At 42.5% G+C, this 27,828-nt stretch overlaps 1 protein-coding gene across 3 annotated transcripts in view; it reads right to left on the reverse strand.

Moving 5' to 3' along the window:
• Nucleotides 1–27,828, reverse strand: part of LOC143183654 (uncharacterized) — a 299,903-nt gene that overhangs the window by 256,906 nt on the left and 15,169 nt on the right. For 2 of the 3 annotated variants that reach the window (XM_076385316.1, XM_076385333.1), the window contains exon 2: nucleotides 5,122–5,991. In XM_076385316.1, the coding sequence (XP_076241431.1) occupies nucleotides 5,122–5,991 (870 nt within the window). Of the gene's footprint in view, nucleotides 1–5,121; nucleotides 5,992–20,061; nucleotides 20,812–27,828 lie in introns of those variants that run through there. The other variant, XM_076385323.1, reaches the window with a different exon arrangement.

Raw genomic sequence — 27,828 nt, forward strand, 5'->3', positions numbered from 1 at the left:
AGGAATGTCAGGACAGACACAAGGTTGTTAGTAGAAGAAGGCAGTAGAATATATCTACTCAGACACATTTCACATGCACTTTAGATGTTCTTTAACTGCATTTACATAGGCAACTTTTAGTCTGCCGATCACATCGTTTGAAACTACGTTAACATTAGGTAACTTTTGGTCGAGCAACTGAATTAATTAACGTCCTCTGTCTAAACCCAATTTCAACCAAGTTGAAACAATTTTGATCGACTTTAGGCTAATCAACTCGGTTGTCGAACTAAAAGTTGCCTAAATGTAGCTTTCCAGCAATTAATATCTCGAAAACAAACTTTACATTTCGGTTTCACAATTCTCCATTATCAATTTATCTTGGCATGCAGAAACACTCGCTAAAACTTCTGACACCTATTGTCGAGTACCTTGCTTATTAAGGAAAAATTGGCTACTGACCATTTTCAGGAAGTGCGCATATAAATAAATTCCAAATCCCCTCGAAAAGCAAAGTGTTGAAAGTGACATTATAAACACATAACGAATTATATAACAGTACTAAAGTCACCTGGTCGCTGAAACGATCTGACTCTAAAGCCAGAAACCTGATGAGCTAACAGTGTTCAGGCTACCCATCTCTGGTTCAGTGGCTCTCCTCGAACCAGCTTCTCTGCTGCTAGTCCCCCAACAGCAGAAGTAACGAGCACGTGTGAGCACTGGCTCGTGCGTGCGCTCGCGGTCTCTCGCAAGAACGCAGGGGCGGGGGTACAGCTCGGTCGTTTAATGGCGATGGTGGTGGCAGCGGCGGCGTAAAACCATCATTACCGCCAATTACAATAAATCCCGCGCCTTATTCCGCTTATCGTTTTCCGCGCAGAGAGGCGCGGCTTAATCTATAATCCGATGCGGAGCTAACGGGGCCCCGTAGGTATGCGTGCGCTCGCGCGCGAGTCCGTGGCAAAGAGGACAGAGAGAGGGGTGCGTAGCTACACAGGGATTGCCCGATCATTTTCCCTGGCTACACTTTCACGACTGATGATCGGGTATCGTTTCAGCGGCGATCGACACTGTCGACCCGCCAGATTTACGCCACCCTGTGCGCGTACGTGCCGTGCCACGATCGACCCACTGAACGCTCTGACGTCGCTACGAATGCACATGTCTAGCGCTGCCTCTGGGACTCTGGCCCTCGCGTGTCCGCGGCGAACATGCTTCACGCTGCCACTGGGACAAGTGGAATGAACTTTGCCGCGCCTCCTCACTTCCGGGGTTCATTATGTCTATTTATAGCTATGCTGCTTTATGTGTTTGTTATATTTTTCTGAAGACAAGAGTGGCTTATTTTTTAGTACTAGTGTAGGAGACTTATGACTGAAGTTTAAGACGTTAAACTTAGAATGTAATGTTTTTGGAGTATTGTGTTCAGGTAGTTTTTTTGTGAATTTAGAATAACTACTAACCTAGACGCAGGAAAAATTGGAGTAAGATTACCATACTAAGCGAAAATAGATGTGACTTATATTTCTTATTTAAAAAAAGGAGTATTGTAGCAAAACACTGCATCATCTTGTATCTAGTTTATCATGTTAAATTATATTACCGATTCATGAGCATAAAACTGACTTGTGTCACCAACCGGAATAAAAAATAACACTGATTATCTTACACCAATTCTTCCTACGCTTATGCTAGAAAAATCAGTAATTAAAACATTGCAGTTATTGAGGGAATAGGGCACAGAAGTTGAAGATACGTTTCTATGGTAGTGAGAATCCGCCAAAGTGGTTTCACCGTCGATGCACATCTATGCATTGCACGTGGGGGCTCTCCTGGGCGAGTACAACCGTGGTCCAGATAGATCACTGTCCGATACAATTAATGAGCACGACCTGCGATTCCCATACACACCTCAGACTGCATGGGTTTTCTAACAAGTACCTCGGTGAACCTAGGCTGAACTGGGCCGACCGGGGTAGTCGTGCCCAGTACAGAACGATTCTACTCGCGAAGAGACATTATGTAGATATCTGGGTGAGAGGGTCTTTCTTCCTGCGTGGGACTACTTGGGCCCTACTACTTTCATTTTCTTGTACCATTCATCAATCTCCATTATTCTAAAACCAAAATGGAATTCTTAATACATTGTGAAACTAGTATTGTAAGTAGTAAAAACTTGTCGAGGTCAAAGAGCTATTAAAAGACTATGGAACTGTACGTTTCAAAAGTCGAACCGTGTGGCGCTAGAATATGCTTGGAATACCTTATCTGGACATCAAAGAAAGCGTATTGTAACGCATCCTTTACGAGGTACGTGCAGTAAACAAAGGAAAGCGAACCCTTGCACTAGGAACATCGAAAATCGCTTCTAACGACTAACAACTTTAATTTCCCAATCCTTCTTTCATTCCCACTATCCAAGAATCCGCTGACATCACTCACGCCATGTCTAACAGCGTGTGAAGAAACCTTCTATCGTCAAAGCTGAAAGCCATCTCATGGAATCCTTCAGCTACTCTAATCTATGTACTCTCGAATCGACTCTCAACCAGTGACATTTGTAGTAGTAGCGCGGAATACTTTTCAGCCGAACACTGCAGCGTGAAATAACATCAGTCCCAAGTTGAACAGTGTACCGTGGCTTTCGGCATAGACGTCGCATAACGCCGAACGTAACCGATGTCGTTTGTCACTTTGCCCATGGTACCTTGCGTACAAACCATGCCCAGCCCGAGTCCCACGGGCCGTGTTCCCCCCGCGGACTGTCATCGATAAGGCATGATCGATAAACGAGACAAATTCACGGCAATCTCAGCCACGTTACGCCCACGCGAATCTCAGTCGGGAGACAACGATCGAAGAAACACGGACGACCTCGCGTGTCCCGTGCCACGTGGCCCTTATAAATCCACCGATAACCACCAACCTTTTCCCGTGTCGCGCGCTAACTCCGCCCGAGTTTCTTGGACTTCACTTTCAAGTACGGGGGACTGGTATGGCCCGAAATGGAAAATTCGAGAGAGCGTACATGTCGCCTGTTTGTTTCCCACACCGACGTGGACGATTTTTAACCCTTCGGACGCGAAAGGCCTGAGAAAGCAGTCGTTCATTTGCGGGGGCCTTGCGTATACGATGCTGGTTGTCAACTGTCTCTTGCATGGGCTGTAGTTTGACTTTTGTTTCGTTGGAAGTGTGCTTGGATTTCAGGTCTACTAACTGTTCTCGTTGTAAACTATGCTCTGATGTTACGTATGCAGAATATGATAAGTTCTAAATTTTAACATTCTCACTATGTACACATGGTGAGTCTTGCAACTGCATCACCTAAATTTTCTTGTAAATTATTTGTTGCATGACACTATTCTGCTACAGACTGATCCCTCGAGCTTGGAAAAATGGTATCATAAAAATAATCTTAAATTTAATATATCCAAGCGTCTTGTGATCCGATTTAATCAGAAGAATGTTCACATTCCAAACAATACTGTCTTGTCAGTAGTCAACAGAATCTCTAATTTTGGTATTATTTTTACACCTTTTTTTTAAATATACATTATCAGAAAAAGGTTAATTCAACATTTAAGACACTTGGATTTATCTATCTTTCCTCTATCGATCTCTCAGTTAATTCTCTATTATTACTATATTTCTCCGTACTTCGTACATACTTATAGCGCGGATCCATCATCTGGCCATCGTGTTATAAAAGCCACTGTAATAAACTCAAAACGATCCAACACAAATTTCTAAGACTTGTCTGTTATAAATCAGGTTGTACTATTCCTTTTGACTGCCATAAATACAACCCTCGGCTCACTAAATTTAGCTTAACGCCACTTGTGAGACGAAGAAAGATAGCTGATATCGTTTTTGTTTACTGTATCACCAATAACTGCATAAATTGCGCTCGGATGCTAGAGCAAATCAAATTTTATCCTCTTTTCAAAGATTTGACATACCAGCCCTTACTATAGATAGAAAAACATACGACGTTTTACATGCAACAAATAGTTTAAAGAAACTTCAAGCGATACAGTTGCAAAACTCACCCTGTATATACTGGGAAAGTATCTTATAAATTAGTGAATAGTGATAGGTGAGAGTTAGTTGTCAAATTTCTTATTTTTTTACTTCTGCTATAAAAGTCGAAATGAAAGCTAGAAAAGCTTCAGAAAATGTAACACTCAATTTTCACCGTATCTTTAAGGTAAATATCTCAATACCCGAAAGCTTCAAATATCAAGTGTTCTAATAAATGAACAGCGTAAAAATACATGTCCTAATATTTGAATTATGAATCCCAGTTGAATATACTATTTTGTGATACTATTTTTTATTTTTAATTACGTTAGAATTAAAGTTAAAAATTAGACAAAATCAATGTTAGTGTTCAGGTATCGAGACATGCTACTGGGACATTTACTTTACTAATTTATAGAACTCATCAAATTGAATATGCAAATGAGCTCTTTTGAAAGTTTGAATATTCGAATACTTCGATGCTCAACTATTTAAAACTTCAAATATTTCAGTATTAAGAATTTTAAATACTTCTTACATACCAGATGCCCCGAAGAATAATGACCCAGTGCTAATAACGCAAACGCTCAGTGTGCTCGACGTTAAACTGCGGGCCTGACACAACAGCGCGTGTAAATCACACGGGACGGGAAACTGGGCGTCGTAAATTATAAACACGATGGGCCAAGTGGTGGGGAGGAACGAAGAAACGGTGCCGCACGTTTCTTCCTATCCGTGAAAATTACGTTTTAATCATCGGTACAAGTGCATTAAGTCCGACGGCATAAATTACCGAGCAGGGAGCCACTGGGCCCGAGCCACCGTCGCGGTACCAGCTCGCGCTCGCCAGCACCTCTGTGTGTGTTGCAATTTGCTTTACTGCCGCAGCGCGCGGTAACCGTTTGTGGTTTGTATTCAAATGGTCACAGCACGTTCCTTTTATATGCCTTCGCCAGCGTGGTACCGTTAAATCCAATGCTACCGCTTCAGACGCCAGCGCGGAGATCGATGTTATCAGGCCAGTATCAGGGAAAATCTCCTTGCGTTATGAGTAATTCCTGCATTTGCCCAGCGCCCGTAAACTGGCCCCGAATGCAACAAGTAAACAGAAAGCCTACTCACCCCGAGCACCGACAGACCCCGCAGAGTTTCTCCCTCCTCCTCGTCTTCTCGCGCTGCTTCCTCCTTTCCCTCTTCGACGTCAACCGGCGAGAGGCTATCCGACGCACAGATCACAGTTTCCGCCACTTCCGCTATGAGTGTGTCGTTGGAGTCGCACTTGTTCAAGTTCGTGTCTTCGGTGGTGAGCGTCTCTAGGGAAATCGCGTCAGTCTTCTCGCGTTCAACTTTGCTGGATGCACAACTCTCGTCGACTGTACAGTTATCGTTGATGGTATCCCTGGCATCCTCGTACAGGGACGTCCGACTTCTTCTTAGGTCACTCCCTCGATCTTCGTCGAGTAACCTCGTGAGGACGTCATCAGCTGTGTTCTCGCGACAGTCGTCCCGCGAGGGAATCGTCGAGGTATAGGTAGCATTGTCTTCGATTTCTTCTAATGCTAGAGGCGCGACATCTTCGATCCTCGTTACCCTTTCTTCCGAAAATTCGGTTTGTTTCTCTGATGGGACATAGGTGTCCCCCTGAGGAGCCTGAGATTCGTCTAGATACCAGGATGTACAGTGTTCTTGGCGTTTCTTCTCGAGAACGCTCTCGTCGCCTTTAGATAAAGCACCCTTGCATTTTCGGAGGTAACTCTTCACTTTTTTCGTTTTGCTCTTTCTGGTTTCTTGGCTCCTAGGTAGTGTACCTGTATCGATTGCTTCATTAGTATCAGTTGGTCCTGCATCTGTGATGATCCTTGTGTTTTCGATGTCTTGTGATCCCTTGGGTTTAGATTCAGGAACTTCGTCGAAGAAGGTACAGTGGTCTTGGTCCGGCGCCAGGGTCCAGGTCTCTTCTTTTTCTGGCATTCGTCGCTCCGCCGGAATCACCTGCAAGAAGCAAATAAATTTATGGAATTAGTTAAAATTAATCTAATAACAGTTACAAAAGAATAGAAATATTGTATTTAGAAAAGATATTTTTGAGAAAGTCTTTTAACATTCTTTAAGTATTCGTTACAATATATTTGCCTTTGAATATTCACTAAAATTAAATGCCGATAATCTTCGTAATGTAATTTTCTATAAAAATAATTGTAAGTAAAACCAATTATCGGTTCCTACAAAATGCTTTGCGACACTCTTGAGATCGAAGCACACCGATTGGAAACTCGGGATTTAGAATCTGGTATACAGGATGTTGATACAACAGATATCAGAAATTTTAAGGAGTGATTCTGCATGTTAAAATAGAACGAAAATCACGAATGACGAAATTGCGTTTGAGATTTTATTTCAGATTTACTAATTATTGTGAAAATATTTACAATTTACGTAAAATGTGTCTGACCTGGGACTTATTCTACTGCCTACATACACTAATCAGGTCAGACACATTTTACGTAAATTGTAAATATTTTTTTGTAAATTGACACGTATTTTAGACGTTTTCTTAAGAATCAATAACTTCAAAAGAAGGCCTGAATCACAATTTTTAGCACATAGAAATTCCTTCTCAAATTTCTGACTCTTATTGTTGAACACCCTGGATAACGATTTCTTAAATACCAACTCTGTACAATGGACTTAGAAATACTACTTGCCAATTCAAGCTGTCATAGTTCTAAAAGAAGCATACAAAACCCACCATAGGCTGTATTACTACAAACAAATCTGTTCTAAAGCGCAAGGTAGATACTTTTTGACCAACTGTACACACTACTAAATAAGTAGTAGCAGCCTGATTAATTCGCCCCGATCTACGATGGGAAAATCGGCAAGGGGTCCACGATGAAAGAACTCCTTCGATCGGAGTTGAACGGCGAGCGAACGGTCATTCAGTTCCATTTCGCAATAAGAGAGTTCTTGCAGTAGGTAGCGCGGAGGTGCGGCGTACAACTGTATCAGCGGCTGTCCGACGGGGTTCAGCGCCGCATAAAACAATAGGCTTATAGTAAATATCGTGGACGGCGCCGCGGCTAATATTAACCTCAAGCGGTGCATAACGATGATATTTTACGCTACGCTTCAGCAGCACCTTCCCCAGCCGTGCCCATAAGATCCCCGTGAATACAACTTCCCCGCGTAATATCTCCGATTTCATAATACACGCCGACTTCCTGGTTTCCCTGCTTTATTGAAATATACAACGATGCCCTGCGATCCTGCGAACGTGAGTCACATGGCGTTGACTTAAGGACACTGCATCCGCGACATCCTATTCACTCGAGACCATGGGTCGTCACCAAACCTTGATCAAGGAAAGACTACCTTTATTATTATTATTTATTTATTATTTCTTTTATCTCAGATTATTATTTATCGTGCACATTCTGCTCCTAAATTTTAGTCATTCCAAAACCGAAATTTTCTGTGAGAGAAAGAGTGAATAAATCGATTCAGCTGAGAATAGACCAAGGAAGAAGTGGAATGCTTAGCCCTGAAATGGATAGTTTATCAGCTTGTCGAGAAGCAAAAAAAAAGTTGCGAAGCAGGTATAGCATTCAACGTCATCATCGTTCACCGTCTCGACGCAAATGCATCAGCTCCTATCTCGTGGTTCTGTTCATATTTCCCCTAATTTACGCGGATTCTGCGTCTAAGTCGATAAGCAGGCTCGTCCGCGGGGACATCAATTCTCCGTCGGCGAGTATTCAATGTAAACGCGGAAACGACGAACGAATATCTCTTCCTTAATAAGCCTGGCTAACAGAGTTTGCATGTTTTCGCGGCGAACGGGGTTCGACACTGCGACCAGGCTGGCTTTATCGTTCGAAGAGTCTGGAAGCGTCGAGAGATTGAATCTCCGCGATGATGCGATAGCGAGATGAGGCGTGGGAGCGAGTCGAAACTAATCTTTCGAGGCGAGCAGCTCATTCAAAGCGCGTGTCTAGTCCTGTTCCCTCTTCCCCGGACACATCAAGAGGGAAAGTTCGCTCGAGCGTCGTCCTCGCTTCTCCTCCCGCGTTGCGCGTCACGCCGAAAAATAACTTAAGAGTATTAAACGTCTACGATGGGTTCTGTGAGAAAGAAATGAATAGAACGTTAAGCTGTACCCTTTCTGACCGAGAAATCGCTCACTAACCGTACTAATAAAAGTCCTGACGAGTTATTAGATTAGTCTACCTTTATTGTTGATGAACGAGAAACGCGTTGGCGCCTTCTGTTCAAGTACGCAGCTTCCCACACGCGCATGTGCGCTGCTCTCGTCACTAGAGGCGCGCAGTCTAAATCACTTTCCCCTTTCTCAAAACCTCCATTATATCTTCTAACCAGAACACTTTCATTGAGATGTCAAATGAAGACGGCGCAGAGTACCGACGACCTTTGCGTAATTACAATACTCAGCATATCTTATTTCTGGAGAACAATCATGCATTGTTTGACACGTGAAATCGACAAGTTACGAGATTTTGTCGCAATGCGCAGGAGAATCGATTAGTTAAATAACAGTATAAGTCTAAAATTAGCCACTTTCAAATGACCTCAAAATTATGACTGGACCTTAAAGCCAAAGTGCACTGAATCACACAGAAAACAATTGGCTCTTAAGAAAAAACTGACTGTGAAGTCCAGATATGTAAAATATGCAGAACTCCACGTTGAAATGAAATATTTCATAATGTGATTTTTGGATTTGTACTATTCTACGACTCAACGATTTTTCAGCTCGAAAATCTAGGAGTAATTTACAATTTAACAACAGATCCTAAAAAATTTGGTTTCCTGTGAAGCCACCTCTTCCAGATCCTCACGATTCTGTACCAATGTCTAAACAGTAGCTAAGATGCGTCTGTATACGTCGCGACACTCTGCACAGAAACCCGTTAAAGAAGTAGTTGTAGTCCAGCAGCAGTCGAGGTAACGAGAAGTTACCGATCGTCAATGCTCGGTCGCAACGGGGGTTTATAAATGGGTACACCGGTAAACTCCAGCTACACGGGATTACGCAAGCACTCTCGCTAAGAGGGTGTATAGCCGCGCATAATTGCGCAACAATGCCCGACGAGACAATGAAATATCGTGTAATCACGAACGCCGCTGAGAAGCTGGCGGTGTCGCGTACACCAAGATCATCTTTCCAACGTGTCGCCGGTGACGTTTAGGCTACCAGCATTTCCTGAAGTTACAGACGCACGGTAAATAGAATAGGTGAGCTCGGATGCAAGAGAAATGTTCGAGAGAGCCATGGAGGACTTTGAAGTCTTGGGAAGCCGAGTATGGTTAACCCTTTCGTGGCTTGGTCGACACAGTGAACAAGTAGGATAGAAGGTACCAGACTGTTTAGTACAAGCCTTAATAAACTCTTTGTGCTTTGAAGCGATCGCCGACGTGACGACGCTAGTTTTCCCTAAGACTCTCGAGTCGCCTCTGAAGCGACGCTGTATTTATCGAACAATCGATCTATGAAATAGTGTACGAAATATGTTCCTAAAGGCACCCACCTTTAAAAGCACGTTCTAACAGCTTAGTGAAAAAGACTGAAAGACACTTTCTTCCCAAGAACCACTTGCTAAACGCGTTGGGAAAGCTTATGGATAACCTGGACACCTTCTATAAGTTCGAGTGGACGTGTGACCAGTCGATAGTAAATGTAAAAAAATCTTTCCATGTTCTGCTACCGCAATAATTGGAGAGCCATTATATGAGTGGCGCGCTTGCTTAACGATACCCTCTAAGTCGCGGTTCACGGCGAAACTTTTCACGGATTAACGCGGCTCTCCCATAACGGTGAACTTTATCGCCCATTGGATTTAGATAACAAGCCCGATTACGGTTCCAAACTCGAACGCACTTTGAGTTACAGTCTCATAGTGGCCGAGAGAAGGTGTAAAATCGTCGGGGGAACGAGCCAAGCCTGTTGCGACCAGCTGCCTCGCTTCCTACTGAATTTCTCTTCCAGATTATCGCACGTTTGCAGGTTTGCGATCCTCCTTTCGATCGTAAACCTTTTTCCGCGATCTGCGCCGCCTAGCTCCGCGCGAAATTATGGCAACGATATTGAAGTCGATCCTATCCCAGGGGGTGAAACGTGCACACTTAACTCCCAGTCACTTTCGAGAGCAACAAAAAGTGAGGGGAAAACGAGCTGGCGACGATTACGCGGTTTACACGTGGCACCGATTCCCCGTGGACCGAGAACGCTTTTCAGATAGCACCGATCACGGGGGAAAGGTCTCAATTAATCTTGCCGCCCACCCCCTACGCCGCGGGCCGGTTCGCGAGGCGTCCACTCGTTCGACGACAATGTTAATTGGTCCACCGGTAATTTATGTGTCGGTGCTGTATCTGTCGCTCGGAGGCTGTTGAAGTGGAATGGATCGCATTAGGAAACGGAGGAGAACGTCGCGAACGACTTGTTCGTAAATCACGAGGTTCGAAGGAACTCCTCCAGTACTCAACCTGATCCAAACCAGAACGCGTTCCATATCGTAGGTACAGGTAGGTAGGTAATAATATCTATTATTTTATACTTTTACTGCAGATAGATTAGGAACAGTGGTGTATTTCTATCTCCTTTAATACGTTAATAATAGCGTAAAATATTTCTCAGGTTATAGAATAATTCAGTTTCTAGGTAGACTGAATCGATGAAAATGTGCGTTCTGACTTAGGCTGCGGTTACAGTGGATGAGTTTTCTGACGAACTGATGATCTGGCGAATATGTCTGAATTTATCTTGTATGAATAATAAATAGTTCAGAAATATTCGCCAGAACATCACTTCATCAAAAATCGTAACCAGTCTTAATGAACGATTGTATAATGTAATAAGGACTTACTTAAAAATAATGCAGAATTTGTTAACATTTTTTCGAAGTTTTCTACAGTAAACGACTGGACGTATAATTAGATATAAACGACTTAAGTTGCTTATGAAAAATGTGTTCAGAAATGTGCCTTACGGAAAATCAATTATAGAAACGGAAGGAAGATTAATTTTTTGCATCATATAAAATGCATTACTTAGAAAGTTGTTATGTTAATCTTCTACTAGTTACAACTACACAAACCTTCTATCCATCTTTAAGGATATTAAATTCGATGAGATTACGTTAATATTTCTTTCACAGTTTTCTCCAAGAGTTATATGACTGCCAGCAGATTAATACATAACACGTTTGCCTAAATGGAAATACCCAGAAACGATACTGTGAAAACGATATCACGAAACGATAATCGTGAGCCACAAACCGATTTCGACACATGAAGCTGATATTCTAACACCGTCATATCTTACGAAACACGAACTACGATATTCTGAGACAAACTGATTTACACGCAAGTATTTTTTAACAGTTTCTGATGAACGAGAATCGGCCACTGAATATACAAGGTGGAAATTATAAAGCGTTACAGACGAGTATTTCCAAAAATATTGATTATACACAAAAATGTTTCAGATGAAAGTTATTCAACACGGAGGGGAATGTCATGTGTTGGGACTTTAATTTTTCCCGGAGGATGCACAAAGGTGAAGGTCACGACCATTTCTTCAAATGGAACCATACTTTTATTTTTTGCTAGTATTGTAGCTTATCTTAAGACGAATTTGAAAACTATCTACAGAAGGTCATTACAGGTCAAACTTGCAGGAAAATGCCGAAAAGGTGATTGAAATAAGTGTATTGAGCTTGCATGTTCACCAGGAAAAATAAAAGTCCCAACACATAGTATACCCCTCGACGCTGAATAACTTTCATCTCAAATATTTTGGTGTATAATCAATATTTTTGAAGATATTCGTTAATAACGCTTTATAATTTCCACCCTGTACGTCGTCAGAGGGGTTTCAGAGACGCAGACTCGAATGGGCTCAACGCAAGAACGAAAGTTCTTGCAAAACGTCGAACGAAAGTCAGACGGTTCGTCGACGCTTTGGTTGGCGGGCCACCCGCGCGGCCTGCTTCTTTTTTCGACGAAAATTTCTCTGATGTTCCGACGTGAAACGTGGACCTTCGCGTGCCTGTTACCCGCGATCATCCGTGTCTACCAGCGATTCTCTATACTCGCCTGTGCCTGACCGCGATTATATCTCAATAACCTTATTTCATGACGATCGGCTGCAGAGACGTCAATGGTCTTCGGTGAAATTCAAGCTCGAATTTCACGAAGTTTCACGCTCGAGTTACTCCAGGCCCCAGATCAACGGCGGTTCAGGGCAAGTCAGGCATAATTGCGTAGAGAACGTTGTCCTTAAAAGATCATTCTTTAAATGGTGCGAACAAGTTCCGGTGGTGATCGTAATCTCCTTGTCTGAGACAGCGTAAGCTCTATTCCTTCGGAGAATGACTCGAGGGAAAAAATGATTGGAAAGAAATTGGAAAAAATGGGAACAATTGACGAACTATACAATAAAAAATTAATCATGTTTTTCATATTAATTCTTTCTAAATTACTCTTTATACTCTGTGCTCTATAGAACTTTACACGCTCTATTATATCGCAAACTATATTAGATTTCAATCACGCAGTAAACCGCTTTGAATTCTCCTCAAGAAGATTGAATCTGCCAAGTGCGATGGAGTTAATCCATTGTTCATGGTTTTCGCGCATCGCAACCAACGAAAAAAGGTGAACGGTTTGGCCCGCGTCCAGCCGGCGTCGAATGAAGTTTCCATTATAACTCGCCGCGGATGAAGCGGAATTTCATTCACGAACCACGTACCGGTCGTCGTGCACGTTACGGTAGTAACGAGTGTACGTGATCACCATAATACACAGGGCTGGGATAAATCGTGGCTACGCGCCTGATTTATTCGCCCTACGGAATTCCACGATGGAAGGTGCTTCAATTCTACGAGCCTCCTACTACTTTTACCCCGCCCCTTAAGTAGAGACATTCCAGAAACACGATGTCGCCTAAAGACAAAGGCACTCTCGAACAGTTCGTGATTATCCCCTTCGTTCCGCTTACAACTGTCGAAAGAGCGAAACGCGAAACTCACTTAAAAAGAAACCGAAGTGAAAGACAAAAAACGAGGCTGGAAGGTAGACAAAACAACCCTGTGCCTAATTAACGCGAGGAGGCCAGGACCCCAAACATCCTGCACGTGAACAGAGATTCTGACAGGGTGGAACTCGCGTTTGTCAGTGGCTCGATAAAAGACGGAGAGGCAGAGAGAATTCGAGGATTACAGAAAGAGAGAGGAATAGAGAAATGGCGAAGGGCAGTTAGGTTAGCTCGTCGAAATGTGCAGTCCAAGGGCAAGGTGAGGCCAGAGGGTCGAAGGGGATACTAACAGAAAAGAGAAATAGGGGATGGAGGGCGAGGTTGGGGGTGGGATCCACAAAGCGGCGGCGCTTTAAGGGAGAAAAAGCTTTTTGCTCCCGGGGTTGGAGTCCCCGAAGCGACCGCGACTCTGCGCGAGTTACAGCTGCGGGGTTGGGCGGCCAGGGGGAGCAGAATCGATTTTAGCCCCACCCGGATATGCGATAGACAGGGAGAGAAGGCAGTGCCCTCGATCCTCGTGCGCCTCTAGACGTATCGGCGCGGCGGACGAGGCCGAGGGAGAGTCGGCAACCTGGCTCCACTGTGCTTTATAATAAGATACTTTATCGACGACGCGGCAGGTATAAAATCACGAGATATATCACTTGTCGGGAGCATCCACTGGCTCGGTCTATCTTCCGCGGAGAAGTCGGGGGCGCGACCGACCTGAACAACTTCCTACAGCTCGATGGCACTTCGTCTTAATACTGTACGGTATCGAATCGCTTTTTGAATATCCTGTGCTTTGCAAGGGCTTTGAGAGAGCTTTCAAATATTATATGTGGATTTCAAAAGTGATACAACTCAGAAAAGGCGATTTTTTTAATAAGCAAGCTGATAGCATAGATATTTTCAAATTATTGTTATATTCGTTTAAAAGTTAGTTGCGTCTAGTTCTTGATAATCACCAGAAATTGTTATGTATCTAATAAATTGGATATACAGACACTACAAGTGTATAGGTTGACTTTTATGTAACATTACATTTGTTTGTGTCTATATCTTCATGTACAAAGTGGGCTGTTTGATTATTTTCTAATAATAATAATAATAACAGTGAATATTTTTAAATTATGACCTTTTTATCAGTTTAATAACCGAACCTCTATAAAACTTTAAGATTGTAGAGTCTATTCAAAGAATCCTTAATAAGTACAAATTATTTGAATAGTGTTCACACAATCACTTGTTGCAACAAGTTCAACAAGCAACAAACTTCCTTTCTCGGTAGTTTTGGCTTTTCCAAAAAACCGCAGCTTTTTGAATCGTCACTTTTGAAATACATAGGCGAAATACAAAAATAATGCAACTCGATTATAGGTACATACATCCATTTTAATTTCTTATCATTAAATTAGATGTCCTGTTTCTTAATTATTTTACATGTTCTTTGGTACACCTGCACTTAGGTGCACTTACGCTTGAATACACTTGCACTTTGAACAAATATGCAGTAAAAAATCATCTATTAATTTTTGAATGATGCATTCTGTCATTTTTGAAAACCATAAGATTAAAAGTAATCCAGTGTATAAGCCACTATAAAATTACTGATATTAATCTTGATAACAATACAGGTAATAATAATTGCTTTTATTCTTTTGGAATCACGGGATTAAATCTAATCCTGCGTTTATGATATAACTTGTGTTTGCGAAATAAATATAATATTCATATCTACTAATTCTCGTCTGAAAAATAACACTCATAATAATACTACATAATATTTCAACAGGAACTGTCGAATACGAAAGAAGAATAATTTTATGCGTCGAAGAGCGTGAAACCTTTTTTCTTCATTAATTTTCGAAATGAAGAGGGAATTAATGTGAACGATTATGTCGGTAGAACGAAAGAAATTAAACACGCGCACGGCAGTGAAAAGAAATACGACTTATAAGCTTATAATCGAGCTACTGCTATTTGTCTGCATAAAGGTGTGGGCGTATCTCGTAAAAAATGTATTGACTCTACCACTAGAGCGGATTGCCTCTTTCGTGGCGGGTATTTACAGAGGCTTGTGAAACCACTGAATTTATCAAGAGGGTTTACACTGACTTTGCGCGAACAATGGCCCGTGTGTACCGTTTTTCCTGAAAATCGTTAAACTTTCACATACTCAATCCTCGTTAAAATAACTCCGTCACGCGTTCAGTACCTACGAATAACGTTTCTAAAAGTGAATATCAGTCCCTTGTTTGGCATGACTCTCAGAATCCAAATTGGGGAGCTTTGTATCACCACTTTTTTCCATTTTATTTACTGGAATTTATCAATTCAGTTTCTGACACCTTCACACGTTGAAAGTAAATCCTCAATTTCTAATTATATAAATTCTTTTTAACTCTTTTATCTTTCATAATCTATAAAATCTCGAGATCATCTTTTCTTAAAGCAAAACCCTAAATAATAAATTCACATTCTCATTCTAAAATAAAATCGATCCTTACGTTGTATCTCCTCACATTTATTAAGTTTTCTCATTTATAAGAAACCGATGTCAACCAACAAAGTAAACTTCCGATCCATCCTGAGCATTGTTAACAAAGATCCGCTGCAGGACTCGCTATTATTCCTGGAGCAAGTGGTCCCGACGAAACTTAAATAGCCAACTGCAGACACGATTATTGATTCGAAACTGCATCGACCCTCCTCTCTTCTGGGCTGCTGGTGCTGTTGGCCTACTTTAACCCCGTGCGCTGCGAACGCCATACCCTGCTGCTGACTGCAAAATTCTGTTCGCTGTTTCGCACGCGACGAGGCGACCATTCGACTGCTGCTGATGCATGGCATACACGGAATCGCGATCAATTCCCTCCGTTTACAGAGAAATACGTGACGCTTCACGCTGAACCAGCCGTGAACCGAGTCGAGAATAGCACGGAAGCAACGGCCGGAAAATGTTACCTTCCTCGCTTGTGAATTGTCCTTTCCACCACTTGCTGATGCAAGTTCAATTGAGTATTCAAAGAATTTCCAAGGACCGAAAAGAAATATTGGAAAGAAAACTTTTGAACTGGTTACTGATTTCAGAAGAAGAAAACTGAGGGACATGTAACAAAAACAATTGTTATCAAATTTTACGATATTTTTTGTATAAGAACACATTCTAGTGGTTTGAAGGAGGACTCATAAAATAGTGAATTCCAACAAAAAATACATATGAAATATGAAGAGTATTTTGTTAGAAAAATTTTAATCTATTGAACAGGGCTTGAAAATGCTGGAACTCTATATTTTTACTTTTCTAGAAAAAGGAAAAGAAACTTTGATAAGGATTGTTTCTTATATGAGTTACTCACAATCGGTTGATTTCTTGTGATATTGGATATGAGAAGCAATGAAATTTAAAGGATGAAGTTCCATTTTCAGATATTCAAACATGTTCCATATTAAATTTCAACTCAATGAAAAGGAGTTCTGTTTCCATAGCTTCATGAATTTAAATCAAACGCAAGAGGATTAGATTCCTTGAAAGAATCTCGTCACTGAATCTTAAGAAAACGAGTCAAAGATATCACTTACAACGATCAGTTGGTGTAAGATCAAGCTCGAATTGGTATTTTATAGAGAGGAAACCCAACGTCGACGATTCCACATTTCTCAACATCTACGCGAGGGCAGACTGTTAGTTCCATTTGACCATTGCTCAAGTTTCCCAGCACGATCTCGCGACTCGTCGCGGTTTGAATATCGAAACGTTTTAAAACTCTTTCTATTACATGAAACCGCGTGTCGATACCATCGCACGTACACCACAGAACAACGGTTTATGTAATAACCGCGCGTCGATTCTGCGCAACTATTTTATCGAAAACACAATGATACAGACAACAATGGGACGAAATGTAATTCCGTTGCTGCGATTGATACACTGCTCTGGTAAAAACAAGCGCGGTTTTCTGCCCACTTCGACGCGAATGGAATTTGACTTGATCGTGACCTCTTTTTATCGCGAACTATAATCTTTGAGGAGTCACGGGAAAGATGAATATAGTTGAAGGAGATATTAAGTTTCGAGTGGTTGAGATCAAAATAAATTTCAAGCAGTGTTCTCTTTTGTCCCAGTGGGTTGTGGTGCTTTGTTCCGATAAATCGCAGAAGAATATAAGTGTCCTACTCACAATATAGTAGTTTCACTCAAAGCTTTAAGGAAAGGCTTAAATCAAACTAAAATCCATCCCATTTAATCCTCTTTCACACGCCTCTCATCATTACCATCTTCTCTTCATCATTACCATCCCAGCTAATTACACGCTCGTGTAACAGAATCGTCGTCCTCACGAAGACAAGCTTCGACCAGTGGGCGAAGCTTTCGCGCGTATCGGCCCGTTTTTCGACGAGGATAATTAGAAACGGTAAATGAATTAAGCCGTAAGTGGCTTTCTCCGTTCCGCGTTCGGCGATAATTTATGCAGGAAAGTTCGCATTATGCCGCTAATAGGGCTGTTTCCACGATATTTATAGAGCCGTTTCATAATACGCCGTACGTTATAGAGCGGGAGCGATAATTAGAGGCAGGCCGCGGCAACGCGACGCTCTATCTCTCCACCTATAACTTTTCCCATCCGTTTTTCGAAGCGATAAACCCTTTGCGCTTCCAACAAGCTCCTGACGCAGCTCCCAACTCGAATACGGTTACGCGAGGTGTCTTTGAGCGCCGCCGATCGCGCACGTGCGCCAGCCGCTCACAATGAGCAACCGCACAATAATCGTGTTTCATCGAGATGAATCGCAAGCGTTCCGCAGCAAGCACGGCCCAGGCAAATTTGAGAGAGCAGAATGATTGGTATAATTACGCGGCCAGCCTCGTAATTTCGTTTCGCAGGCTCGTTTCGACTCAAAAGATGGATGAACCTCCGTGTTGGGTAACGTTAACAGCCTACACGACGCTATTGTGTTCGAACTCAATGGATACTCTAATAAACTCGAAATCTGGGAGTACGTGTTCGACGAGATATATCTCTGGCCATAGATAGAGATATCGTTGTTAGGCAATTTCAACAAAGATCGTGGTTCACAGAGGGAAATGGAGAATGCTTGTTAAGTGGTTCACCATTGTTTTCAGTCAAACAGAGGAAACTGCTCGGGGGTGCAATAAAATCTGAAATTTATTTCTTTCGAAGAGAACTGTGGGGTGAGAATTAGGATGATATATTTCGACGTGGTATTTACAATTTTATAGATTTTAGATTTATAGATTTTAGATTTATAGATTTTCATGGTAAATTCAGTTACATCTTTGATGAGACCGAAATGAACTAGAAGGATACAAATTGTTCTCTAAATTGTGTTCTTTGCCGTAAATTTAACAATCGCCACAAATCTATAACAAGGAATACTACAATTCATTTATAATATACTCATAATAGACTAACCCACATCCATTTTTTTTTAAATTAAATTTTTTCAGGATCTTATTGCTTTCTCTTTATTTTATTAAGGTAATAGGAATTTAGTTAAGTTACGTTACAAGTACAGAAATTTCTCCTGAAAAATAACCACAAAGAACTTGAGCCACGTTGGCTGACAGGTGCAGAAATATTAATTACAGTACCACAAAATAGTACTCAAGAAACACTATCAATTTATAACCACAACTTTAACATCTACCATGCAAAACTCTATCTCACTAATTCGTCCAGCTACACTAAAGAAATCCGCGTCCTAGTTTCTATGCACAACATGGAAGCCCAGCCTAGTTCACGAATCATGCAGATCACGCAACCCCGTCAGTTAGCCAACTTTTAATCGGCCGTTAATTGGAAATGAGTTTGTTACATATTTTACGCGACGGCAGTCTACCACGAACTTGCGAAAGCAGCAGGGAAGAGAAGAAAGGGGAGGGTAGAACACGGTGAGAGACAAGGCATATTAGATTTATGTCGAAAGGCTGAAACGAGCAGCGCCATGTCTCCCAGCGATTCGATTATTAATTAACCAAGACCCGCTCGCGATCGCGAGGTTTTTCTGGCGCGCTCGAACGTCGAGTATCGACCGATCGTCGACGGAGAAAGCACAAAGAGAGGACGCGCACGCCATCGTCCCTGTGTTCTCTGTTGCATGATCGTTGCTTCTATGCAACTCGAAATTCCCATTATCCCTGGCTGTCTCAGCATGATTTTACAACCTGTAACTGCTGCATGAAAGTCAACACCGGCAGGCGAACAAGATAGGTACACGAGGAAGGATTACATACATACAAATAATCTAGCAAAATTCGAAAGCGAGTGAAGCAACACGAACTACGGAAGGCCGTGAGCAAACAATCCTCACAAGATTTGCAATTATATCGCAGAATTATTAGAACGAACTTTCTAGTAACCGATTACTCCAAGAACTGGGTCATCTCTCAACGCGATCCCTCCTGGCGTACTCAAGGGCGATCGCAAAAAGTTCACTTTTTCAAACCCTCGTAACGATGTAACCCTTCAGCGTCATTGTCCCAGTTTGAAGGTAAACGCAAACACGCTAACAGAAAAACGAAATTCTGGAGCACTTGCTAAAAGGCAATTACCATAGTGCTCCCTAGTACAATCCTAACGAGACAAACAGAACCCTCCACCCCTCCATCCAAACTACCAAAAAGCGAGTCACGACACGATCGCTGTAGGTGACAGCCGACCAAAAAGCCATCCACGGAAATTGCATCGAAGTCGTCCCATGTGCCGCGTGCACGTCCATCACTCGAAGAGAAAAAAAGAACGAAGAGCGTTGCGTGAGCCAGTCTCGAGCACTGACAAATGGATGGCACCGATTGGGGACGCTTTTATTAGCAGCAGCGTCCATTTACCTGTGCCTCCTATGCGAGTCGTGGCGTTCTATGCACAGGACGCTACGTTAGGTCCACCCCCGCGCTAATTTTCCCCGGGTCAATAAGTCGAGTAACGGTGACGGTGCATGCGAGGGGTCAGGAGCACGGAATAGGAGCACGGAAAGTGTGTTCGTTGAAAGGACACGGTGTGTACCTTCTTCCGGCGCAGCAGCTTCCAATCGAAGTGACTCATTCTGCTAGGGCTCGTTAGCCTCTCTTTTATCGTCCTGCTCGTCCTGTGCGCGGCTCCTTTCGTTCTCCCGTGTCACCGGGCCGGTCGATTTATTCCCACGGTGCACGGCTCGTCTCCGCTCGCGATGGCCGGGCTAGGTTTCGTTGACGCGTTTCAACGTGAACGACGACGGCGACGACGACGACGACCACGAGCACGACGAAGAACACGACCGACACGAGACGCTATGGAGCTTGCATTCCCGACACGGCATCCTCGCGAGCCTCCACGCTGAAATCCTCATTGTTCTCCGGTCTCGCGCCCGAGGATACGTGTCCTTGGTATGGACAGCAGCATCCGCCCACTCGGGATGCACGCGAGCAGCGGGGATCCTTCGAGAAGTCGCTCGCGAAGATATTCGCTCGCCAAGGCCTTCCGGGTGATTTTTCCCTTTTTCTCTCCTCTACCCCATCCACCTCCTCTTCATCCTTTTTGCCTCTTCGCTTCTTGTCCTCCTTCGTTCCCGCTGCCTTCGTTCAACGGACGGACGATGCAGGGAAGATTCTACGTTAAAAGGATCATTTTCGCGCGAGGGTGACTTCTTGCTCCATATAATATCTTTCATCTGCCCTATTCTTCGTCCCTTTCACGCTTCATCGATTTCCCGCAAAAACTCGCACGAGCCTGTGCTGCACGCGAATCGTACCTGGCGGACGAGAACACGCCGAACTGCTGCCAGGTGCAGTGGCTGGGTCACACCACGCACTCCTACACTTCACTGCTTATCGCGAACGAGTCGACGAGCACTCTGGCGCGTCCTGCACCGACAACTCGCGTGACACCTTCCCGAAGGCGAATTTCGTGACGCGCAGCGAGCTCGTCGGCAGGACGTAAATCCTCGTGATCCACCTAGTGGCCCGACCGCCTCCGCTCACCCTCCAATGTTGCAAAAGCCACTCGATTCGCGCACTAACACTTCGTACACTACTCGAGCTCTGGGTCTATCGACTGACCCGGTTACGAAAGGGGCGCTGCTGCTCTTGTCTCCTAATGGACAGTCGCGATTCTTGAAGGACGGTTAGGTTTGAAGGACAGGACGGATGAGAGGTCGCGACGTGGCTGTCTGATAGCCGAGAATGCAGGGCGGCGTACTGTCAAAATATCTGCCGTCTGTACGGTGCCAACTTGCTGCCAGGGCTCTGTGACCGTCGCGCCACACGGGCATGCGTGATAACGCTCGCTACCAACGCGGGGATAATCGAACTGCCGACATCGACTCGCCATTGCTGCCCCACTGTGAATGAAAGCTACGCGGCCTGGCTAGGATGTCCGAGCAGACTTTGGAACTCGTTGCGTTGATTCCTTTCTGACGAATCCGTTTTCACGTCATGTGTAAAGTATTTTGTCTCTTGTTCGTTGATCAGGATTTTATTTGAGTCGTTATTGTATATTTTTTCTTTGTATTGAGTCAGTATTTTTGTGGTGAACGAAGGGTGTAGTGAACTGCTGTAGAACGAGGAACTGGAGGAATAGCGTCAACCTTACTATAACATGGTTGATTCGTTCCGTATTATATGGAAAGTTTATTAAGCGTGTTATATGGAAACCGTGTTATACGAGAGGTGTCTAAATTTATGAAGTCGTGTTATATGGAAACCGTGTTATAAAAATACCTATCGTGTTTTCAGAGTATCGTGTTATAACAGGATTGAGTGTATAATTTCAGAGAACGTGGAAAAAATATTGCTGAAGTATAAAGTGATTCGATAAAAAGACAAGTATGACGTGAGCAAAAGATGTGTTTGAGCATAGGTTTTTCTAAACTTCTTAACACTGTCTAACACAGGATATACATAGTGTTCGATAACAGATGTCAGACAATTTAAGGGATGATTCTACATGTTAAAATAAGATTTAAATGAAGAATAATAAAATTCTGTTTCAGGCTGAGTTTCCGAGTTACTAATGGTTGAGAAAACACCTACAATTCGTGTGAAATGTGTCCGACTCAGGGCTTATTCTACTGACTTCGCTCTGTCTGACCTGACTAATGCACGCCGGCAGTAGAGTAAGCCCACGATCAGACAGATTTCACGCGTATTTTAGACGCTTTTGCGACAATTAATTCTCAAATAAAGCCTCAAATGTAATTTTCATTCTATTTTGACACACCTCTTCAATCACCTCTTCAAATTTTTGACACCTGTTGTCAAATACCTTCTAAAAACTCATATATTCTTAGTAATAGCTCCCTACTTAACATTCCTAAAGTGTCAATCATCTCAAATTAGAAGCCTAGCGATGGTCATCACCCAATGCATAGTACCAGTATGATAACCATAATTCTGAGTCAATACCCAAACAATATTGCTCCAAATGAATGGTATGAAGAAGTCCAATCAAAGAATCGCTATAATTACGATGTTTTCTCACGGCATGAACAATTGAGCAGAGGCTACAAAATTGTTTATCAACGTCGAGAAGATTTTACGGTCTAATGGCGCATTGTACGCTTTCATGGTGTATCCGCGTTGCATATCGACGTGGAAACTACGTTTCGTCAGACTTCAAGCGACGATTGTCATCGAACGAACACAAAGGTTACGACTCTTCTGCTCGTGACACTCGCGTGACTATAAAATCACAGTCTTTAATATCGTCGATGAGCCGTGGAGGAAGGCAACACGTCGTCGTTTCGTTAGATCCCTTGTTCGCTCCTCGCCGTTTCGCGACTCGTCATCCCTGCCATGCGGTTAATTGAATGACTCTTTCACGGACAATCGAATCGCCGTATCACCAGTGACGAGCCCCTCATCAAGGCAGGGAACGTTTCCCACAGCATTTTCCACTGTTTCTGTTAAATTTTTATTCGAAGCTATAGAGTGAGATTCAGGGGGTGAAACTTCCTTTAAGTCTTATTTAGAATATTTATTGAAAATTTTTATATTTTAGTGGGCTGCCTGTATGAAACTGTATTTAATCTGTTATTAAAGTCTCATAGCTCTAAAACTTTTAAACTATTTGGTAGAATACAAGACCATAAGACTTGAGATACCTGTATCAATAAGAAATATAATCTTGACTACTGTAATTATACTCCGAGACAGTAGCACGCTAATGTTCGGTCCCATTTGCTTTCAATTTGCTCGTTGCATCCGTTTTTTATGTCAACCAGCATTTAATTTGTAATAGGTAATAACATTATGTCGTGACTGTCTCCATTCAGGTCGCTCCACCAAAACGATAACAGTTAATTCTTCCAGCAATTGCACTATCGAATTCAATCTCCAGACAGCATGGCGTGCGGTAACCGTATTCGTATTTCGTTCACGAAAGCTATTCTAATAACTTCCTCAACGTAGCATTTCAACAATGGAGATTAATTCATAATCCTTTCAGTGCAAATCAGACTTCAATCTCCTATCCACTCGACCGTGCACCCTGTGACGACTTCCTCATCCTGAATTCTTGCGGAAACAACACTCGGCAAAATTATTCTCTGATTTACGAGGACATTAAACTCTAGAACGAATTTTTAGTGCAAGAAACAGCCGATAAGCTTCATTATATATCGTCGTAAAAGCATAGATATACATTGTACAATATTCTTTCAGCATAAGCTCGTTAGTACATTCACTATATCTTAACATTATTTAGGAAAAGAGTTTTATTTACGTTCTCTATCAGTTACAACTTTAACAGAAGCAACGTGAGCCACTATTAGCCTAGGCACACACGATCAACAATTGGAAGACGACAATTTTGTCGTTTCTAAACATCGGTTACAAATTTACCAGATTATATCGTCTGTCTTCTTATCCATGACATAGAAAAAGAAGAATTGCTCACTCTATAAACAATCTTTAAGTCAGATGCACATGAGCGACATTTTAATGCACCATTTCTTTGCAATCACATATCTGTTTTCACTGTTTGTAATTGGGAAAACAAAGAAAAAAGAACATATAATCGCAATGAAATCGTGCATAAAAATATTGTTCGTGTGTGCCCAGGTTTAACATAAACTGGTTGTCAGAAACGTATTTCACGCCATAAATACGTTAATGAACAACAATACGTCTATACCAACGAAACGCTATATTACGATAATGAGTTCATCATCGAAAATCATAATCGAGTACGACAAAAACGCAGAAGTGAAAATGGACAAAGTTTCGCCCCATGATGTGTTGCATTTTCACTTGGCGGGTGAACGATCACGCGAAGCGATTCGCGTGAGATGAAAGTACGAGAAATGAGCGGCGGTCGTGGATTCGCGAGATAACCGCGCATACACGGCACCCGATAAATTTTGCTCCGCTTTGTTAGCCAACAGTCTCTGGACATTCACAAAAAAAACTGAAGTTTAACAGACTTTGAATGATCGTTAATATCCTTGGCTACGTATCAAGAGAAATCTTTTTAAATACTCCAGTCGGAGCGTTACAGGCTGAAAAAAGGAATAATCCAGTATTTTCTACCTTCGTCACGCCTCATGACCAGCAAAGTTCCCCGAAGTCCCTTCAATGCCGTAAAAGGCGATATTTGGCGACGCAACGAAATCCGTTCACCGTTACTCGCGTGAGGTGAAACGCGTTACACGCGCGTAAAATCGCGCTGGAATTTCGCTCGGCAGGCCAACTGGCGCCATCTGTCAGAGGAAGCCCGCACCAGGCGGCCTCTTCCGCATTTCATCAACAATGCAGGCTCGATCGTGATAGAGCAACCAGGAGCAGGGGAATGCTGGCTCGGTCTCGCTAACGAGAAAGTCGTTGCGAATTCGCATGCAAATCGGCCCGCGTTGTCCGCTTCTCTCGCTGGCCAAGGAACAATATCGCGATTTATCTGTTCCATCCTCCTGCGCATTAGACGCGCGTTCCTCATCATCTGAACGCATCGATTATAGTGCCTCTTGGAGATATATTGGCTTAGGTGAGATCCACCAAAGAAGCGTACTGTACAATACCCTTGTGAGTGCAAGCAGCCAAATGTGTTCTCTGCTACTTGGTTCAAACCTGTATCTTATTTGGCCACGTTTACTTTCTTAGCCTCCACAAGGCTCCCGAGACCTCGTTTGGACAGTATTACTCTTGCGTTCCAAAGAAGCAGTACCGTATCTGATCCCTTTCAGAGCGCCTGACTAGGCATCTAAACACTCATTGTCAGAGGCGTGAAGAACTTGAACCCCTGCTGTTTCTACGAAGTCACCGATCCTTCAAGTTAACATAAAACAAGATCACTCACAACGATCAAAACTCGAAACGACTTCGTTTACTGATGAGTCATCGGCTTCCAAATTCGCAGGAGGATCGTTTTCGCGGGAATAAGGTTTTGCGCAAGAATAGAGAGAGTGGCGCGGAAAGCAGCTCGAAACGGTGGATAACGAGTCTCGGGGATCGAGTTCAGCAGTACGTCTTGTCTCCAAAACCGCAAATTACGAGTGGCCAGGGAGGGGGAGTGGGGGCACGTGAGCGATTCATCGCGACGGGGAACCGCCACGAGTCGAGTGGCCGACGTAAAGAATGTGTACGGCCGGTGCGAAGCGCTATGATTCAATTACGGGGTAACCGGCATCACGATCACGTGTAAATCAAGATAAATCGCCCGGTGTACAGGCACTGGCCTGGTTCGACGATGTTGGAATACCGCTGCCGGATAGCAATCAAATTGTCAGACGCTCTAAGTGCGAATCCCGCTTCTTCGCTGCTCTGAATATACGAGGAGACCTCCTCGTGCCCCGCCACGTCTCGCTCGATCCTTTCATGGTGGAAAACGTTGACGCACCAGGTGTCGATGATGCAGCCAGAGCCACGAGGCGGGTCATACGGGTCATGCCGTTTCGAGGACCTTGATTTGGTTGCTTGGTGGCAAGAGAACATTAATGCAATTGGAGTAATTTCTCTATTCAAGGAGAATTTAGCTCTTTCTCAATGTGTGAACATTTGTTGATTATAATAGCTAATTACTTGCATGAGAGAATATGCAAAATTGTAGGTAATTGTTACTATAATGATTATTTTATAAGAAATAGCCTTTTTTCGAGCATTACTTTTCGTTTAATTAATTCCGTAATTTCAATCCACCGAAGACCTTGTTTGTCGATCCCCTACTTTTGGTCAAGAAAATATGTATACCTCTAAGGGCGATGAAATTTTCATTGGATCCAGTGTCTCCACAGGATGATAGTCTCTGGGGAGATTCCCTGGCTTTGAACTTTAATTCTCAATTTACTTAACCCTACTTTTACCCTACTTTATATGTACCTTACCCCATCCCCTATATCCATGTCAATCCTTTCATTTTCATTAGTATTTCAACATACCTATACTTGAAATTGAATCAAAAAATTTTAATTAATTTTCAGTTTTGATTTTTTTTTCTTACTTTAGGTTTAAGTAAAACATCAAATGAGAATATCAAAAAATTTTCATCGATCAGTCTCTTCCATTTGATCGTTCTATCATTTCTCATTATTCTGTTCTTCTCGGGAGGCTTCCCTATCCACTGACCATCATTTACGGTCCATGAATAAACATAAGATTATAATTATGAAATAAATTTAGAACTAAATGTAACTTAAAACAAATGGGACTTTGAAAGTTTTCTAAAGTCTGCCCTGATCCGTCTGTTCCAAAATTTTACTGAAGTATTTCACATTCCAATACTTTCTTTATTTTCTTCAATTTCAAGTTGTCTGTCATATTATTAAAAACGAATTTGATTGCAATAAATACTTTATCAATAGTATTAAAAATAAATTCTGATTTCTATAACGTCTTTTGTAGTAGCACCATTAGGCTAAAGTGACAGGAGATTGTAAACACCCTGTATTAAAGCCCCATTAGCATCGGATGCTACTGCAGGCTCTTCCAGGTAAGAGCTTCGAACGTTCTTCTGCACGTGCTATTGTGGTCGCACGTTCGATTGCGTCGAGAGTCTTAATGAAGCGAGGAGGCTTCTTTCGCAATTGATTTGCGTCAGCGTAATGCGTACTCTCTCGCGCACGCCTCGTATTCTTTCCGGTTGAATTAAGAGTTTTTAAGAGGCACGTGAATGGAACACGACAGAGATAAATTATAGGGGAAAATTTGATCACTTTCATGTAAATGATAAAGAGACGCTCGAATGTACTTACGGCATCTCCATTTCAAATTTAATCATCGTGAAAACATCTTCCTTCTCAAGGATCATGAAAATTATACTTTCCACTAGTTCTCTAGACACCGTGAACAAGAAATGTTAAAAATAGATCAATTATACGAGAAAATTCAGCCTCATCACTTTAAGTGCCAGGAAATTTCTCTCAGCGGATGCTTCCTTTGTTTCACCCATACGAAATGCTTGAACCGTATTTACAGAATGAAGCTACTCGAAAAAGAAATCGTAGTCTCCTCTAACGATCCTGAAGAGCAGATCATGGTACTAGATAAGCTTCACGCCTTACAGTTTGCCAGGCCTCCGATATGGGAAAAATTGCTGATTATTTCCAAGAATGAATCAAAATTACCTTGTTCGCTACTCAACACCGCAATAGAATCGGAATCTCAATTAAAGAACTGTTTGCAAAGCAAACGTAAGAGCAGTACATCAGAAGATAATTCATCTCAATAAAGTCAAATTCATTCCGCTAAACAAGCCCACTATCTGACGACCATCTGTAATGCTTGAGACAGACCAGTCGCAACAATTCACTTCAGAAACTAGTAAATCTTTGTTCCTCTGGTTTCGATGACAAGAGATAAATCAAAA

This window comes from Calliopsis andreniformis, chromosome 2 (assembly GCF_051401765.1).
Source record: "Calliopsis andreniformis isolate RMS-2024a chromosome 2, iyCalAndr_principal, whole genome shotgun sequence".
NCBI lineage: Eukaryota > Metazoa > Arthropoda > Insecta > Hymenoptera > Andrenidae > Calliopsis > Calliopsis andreniformis.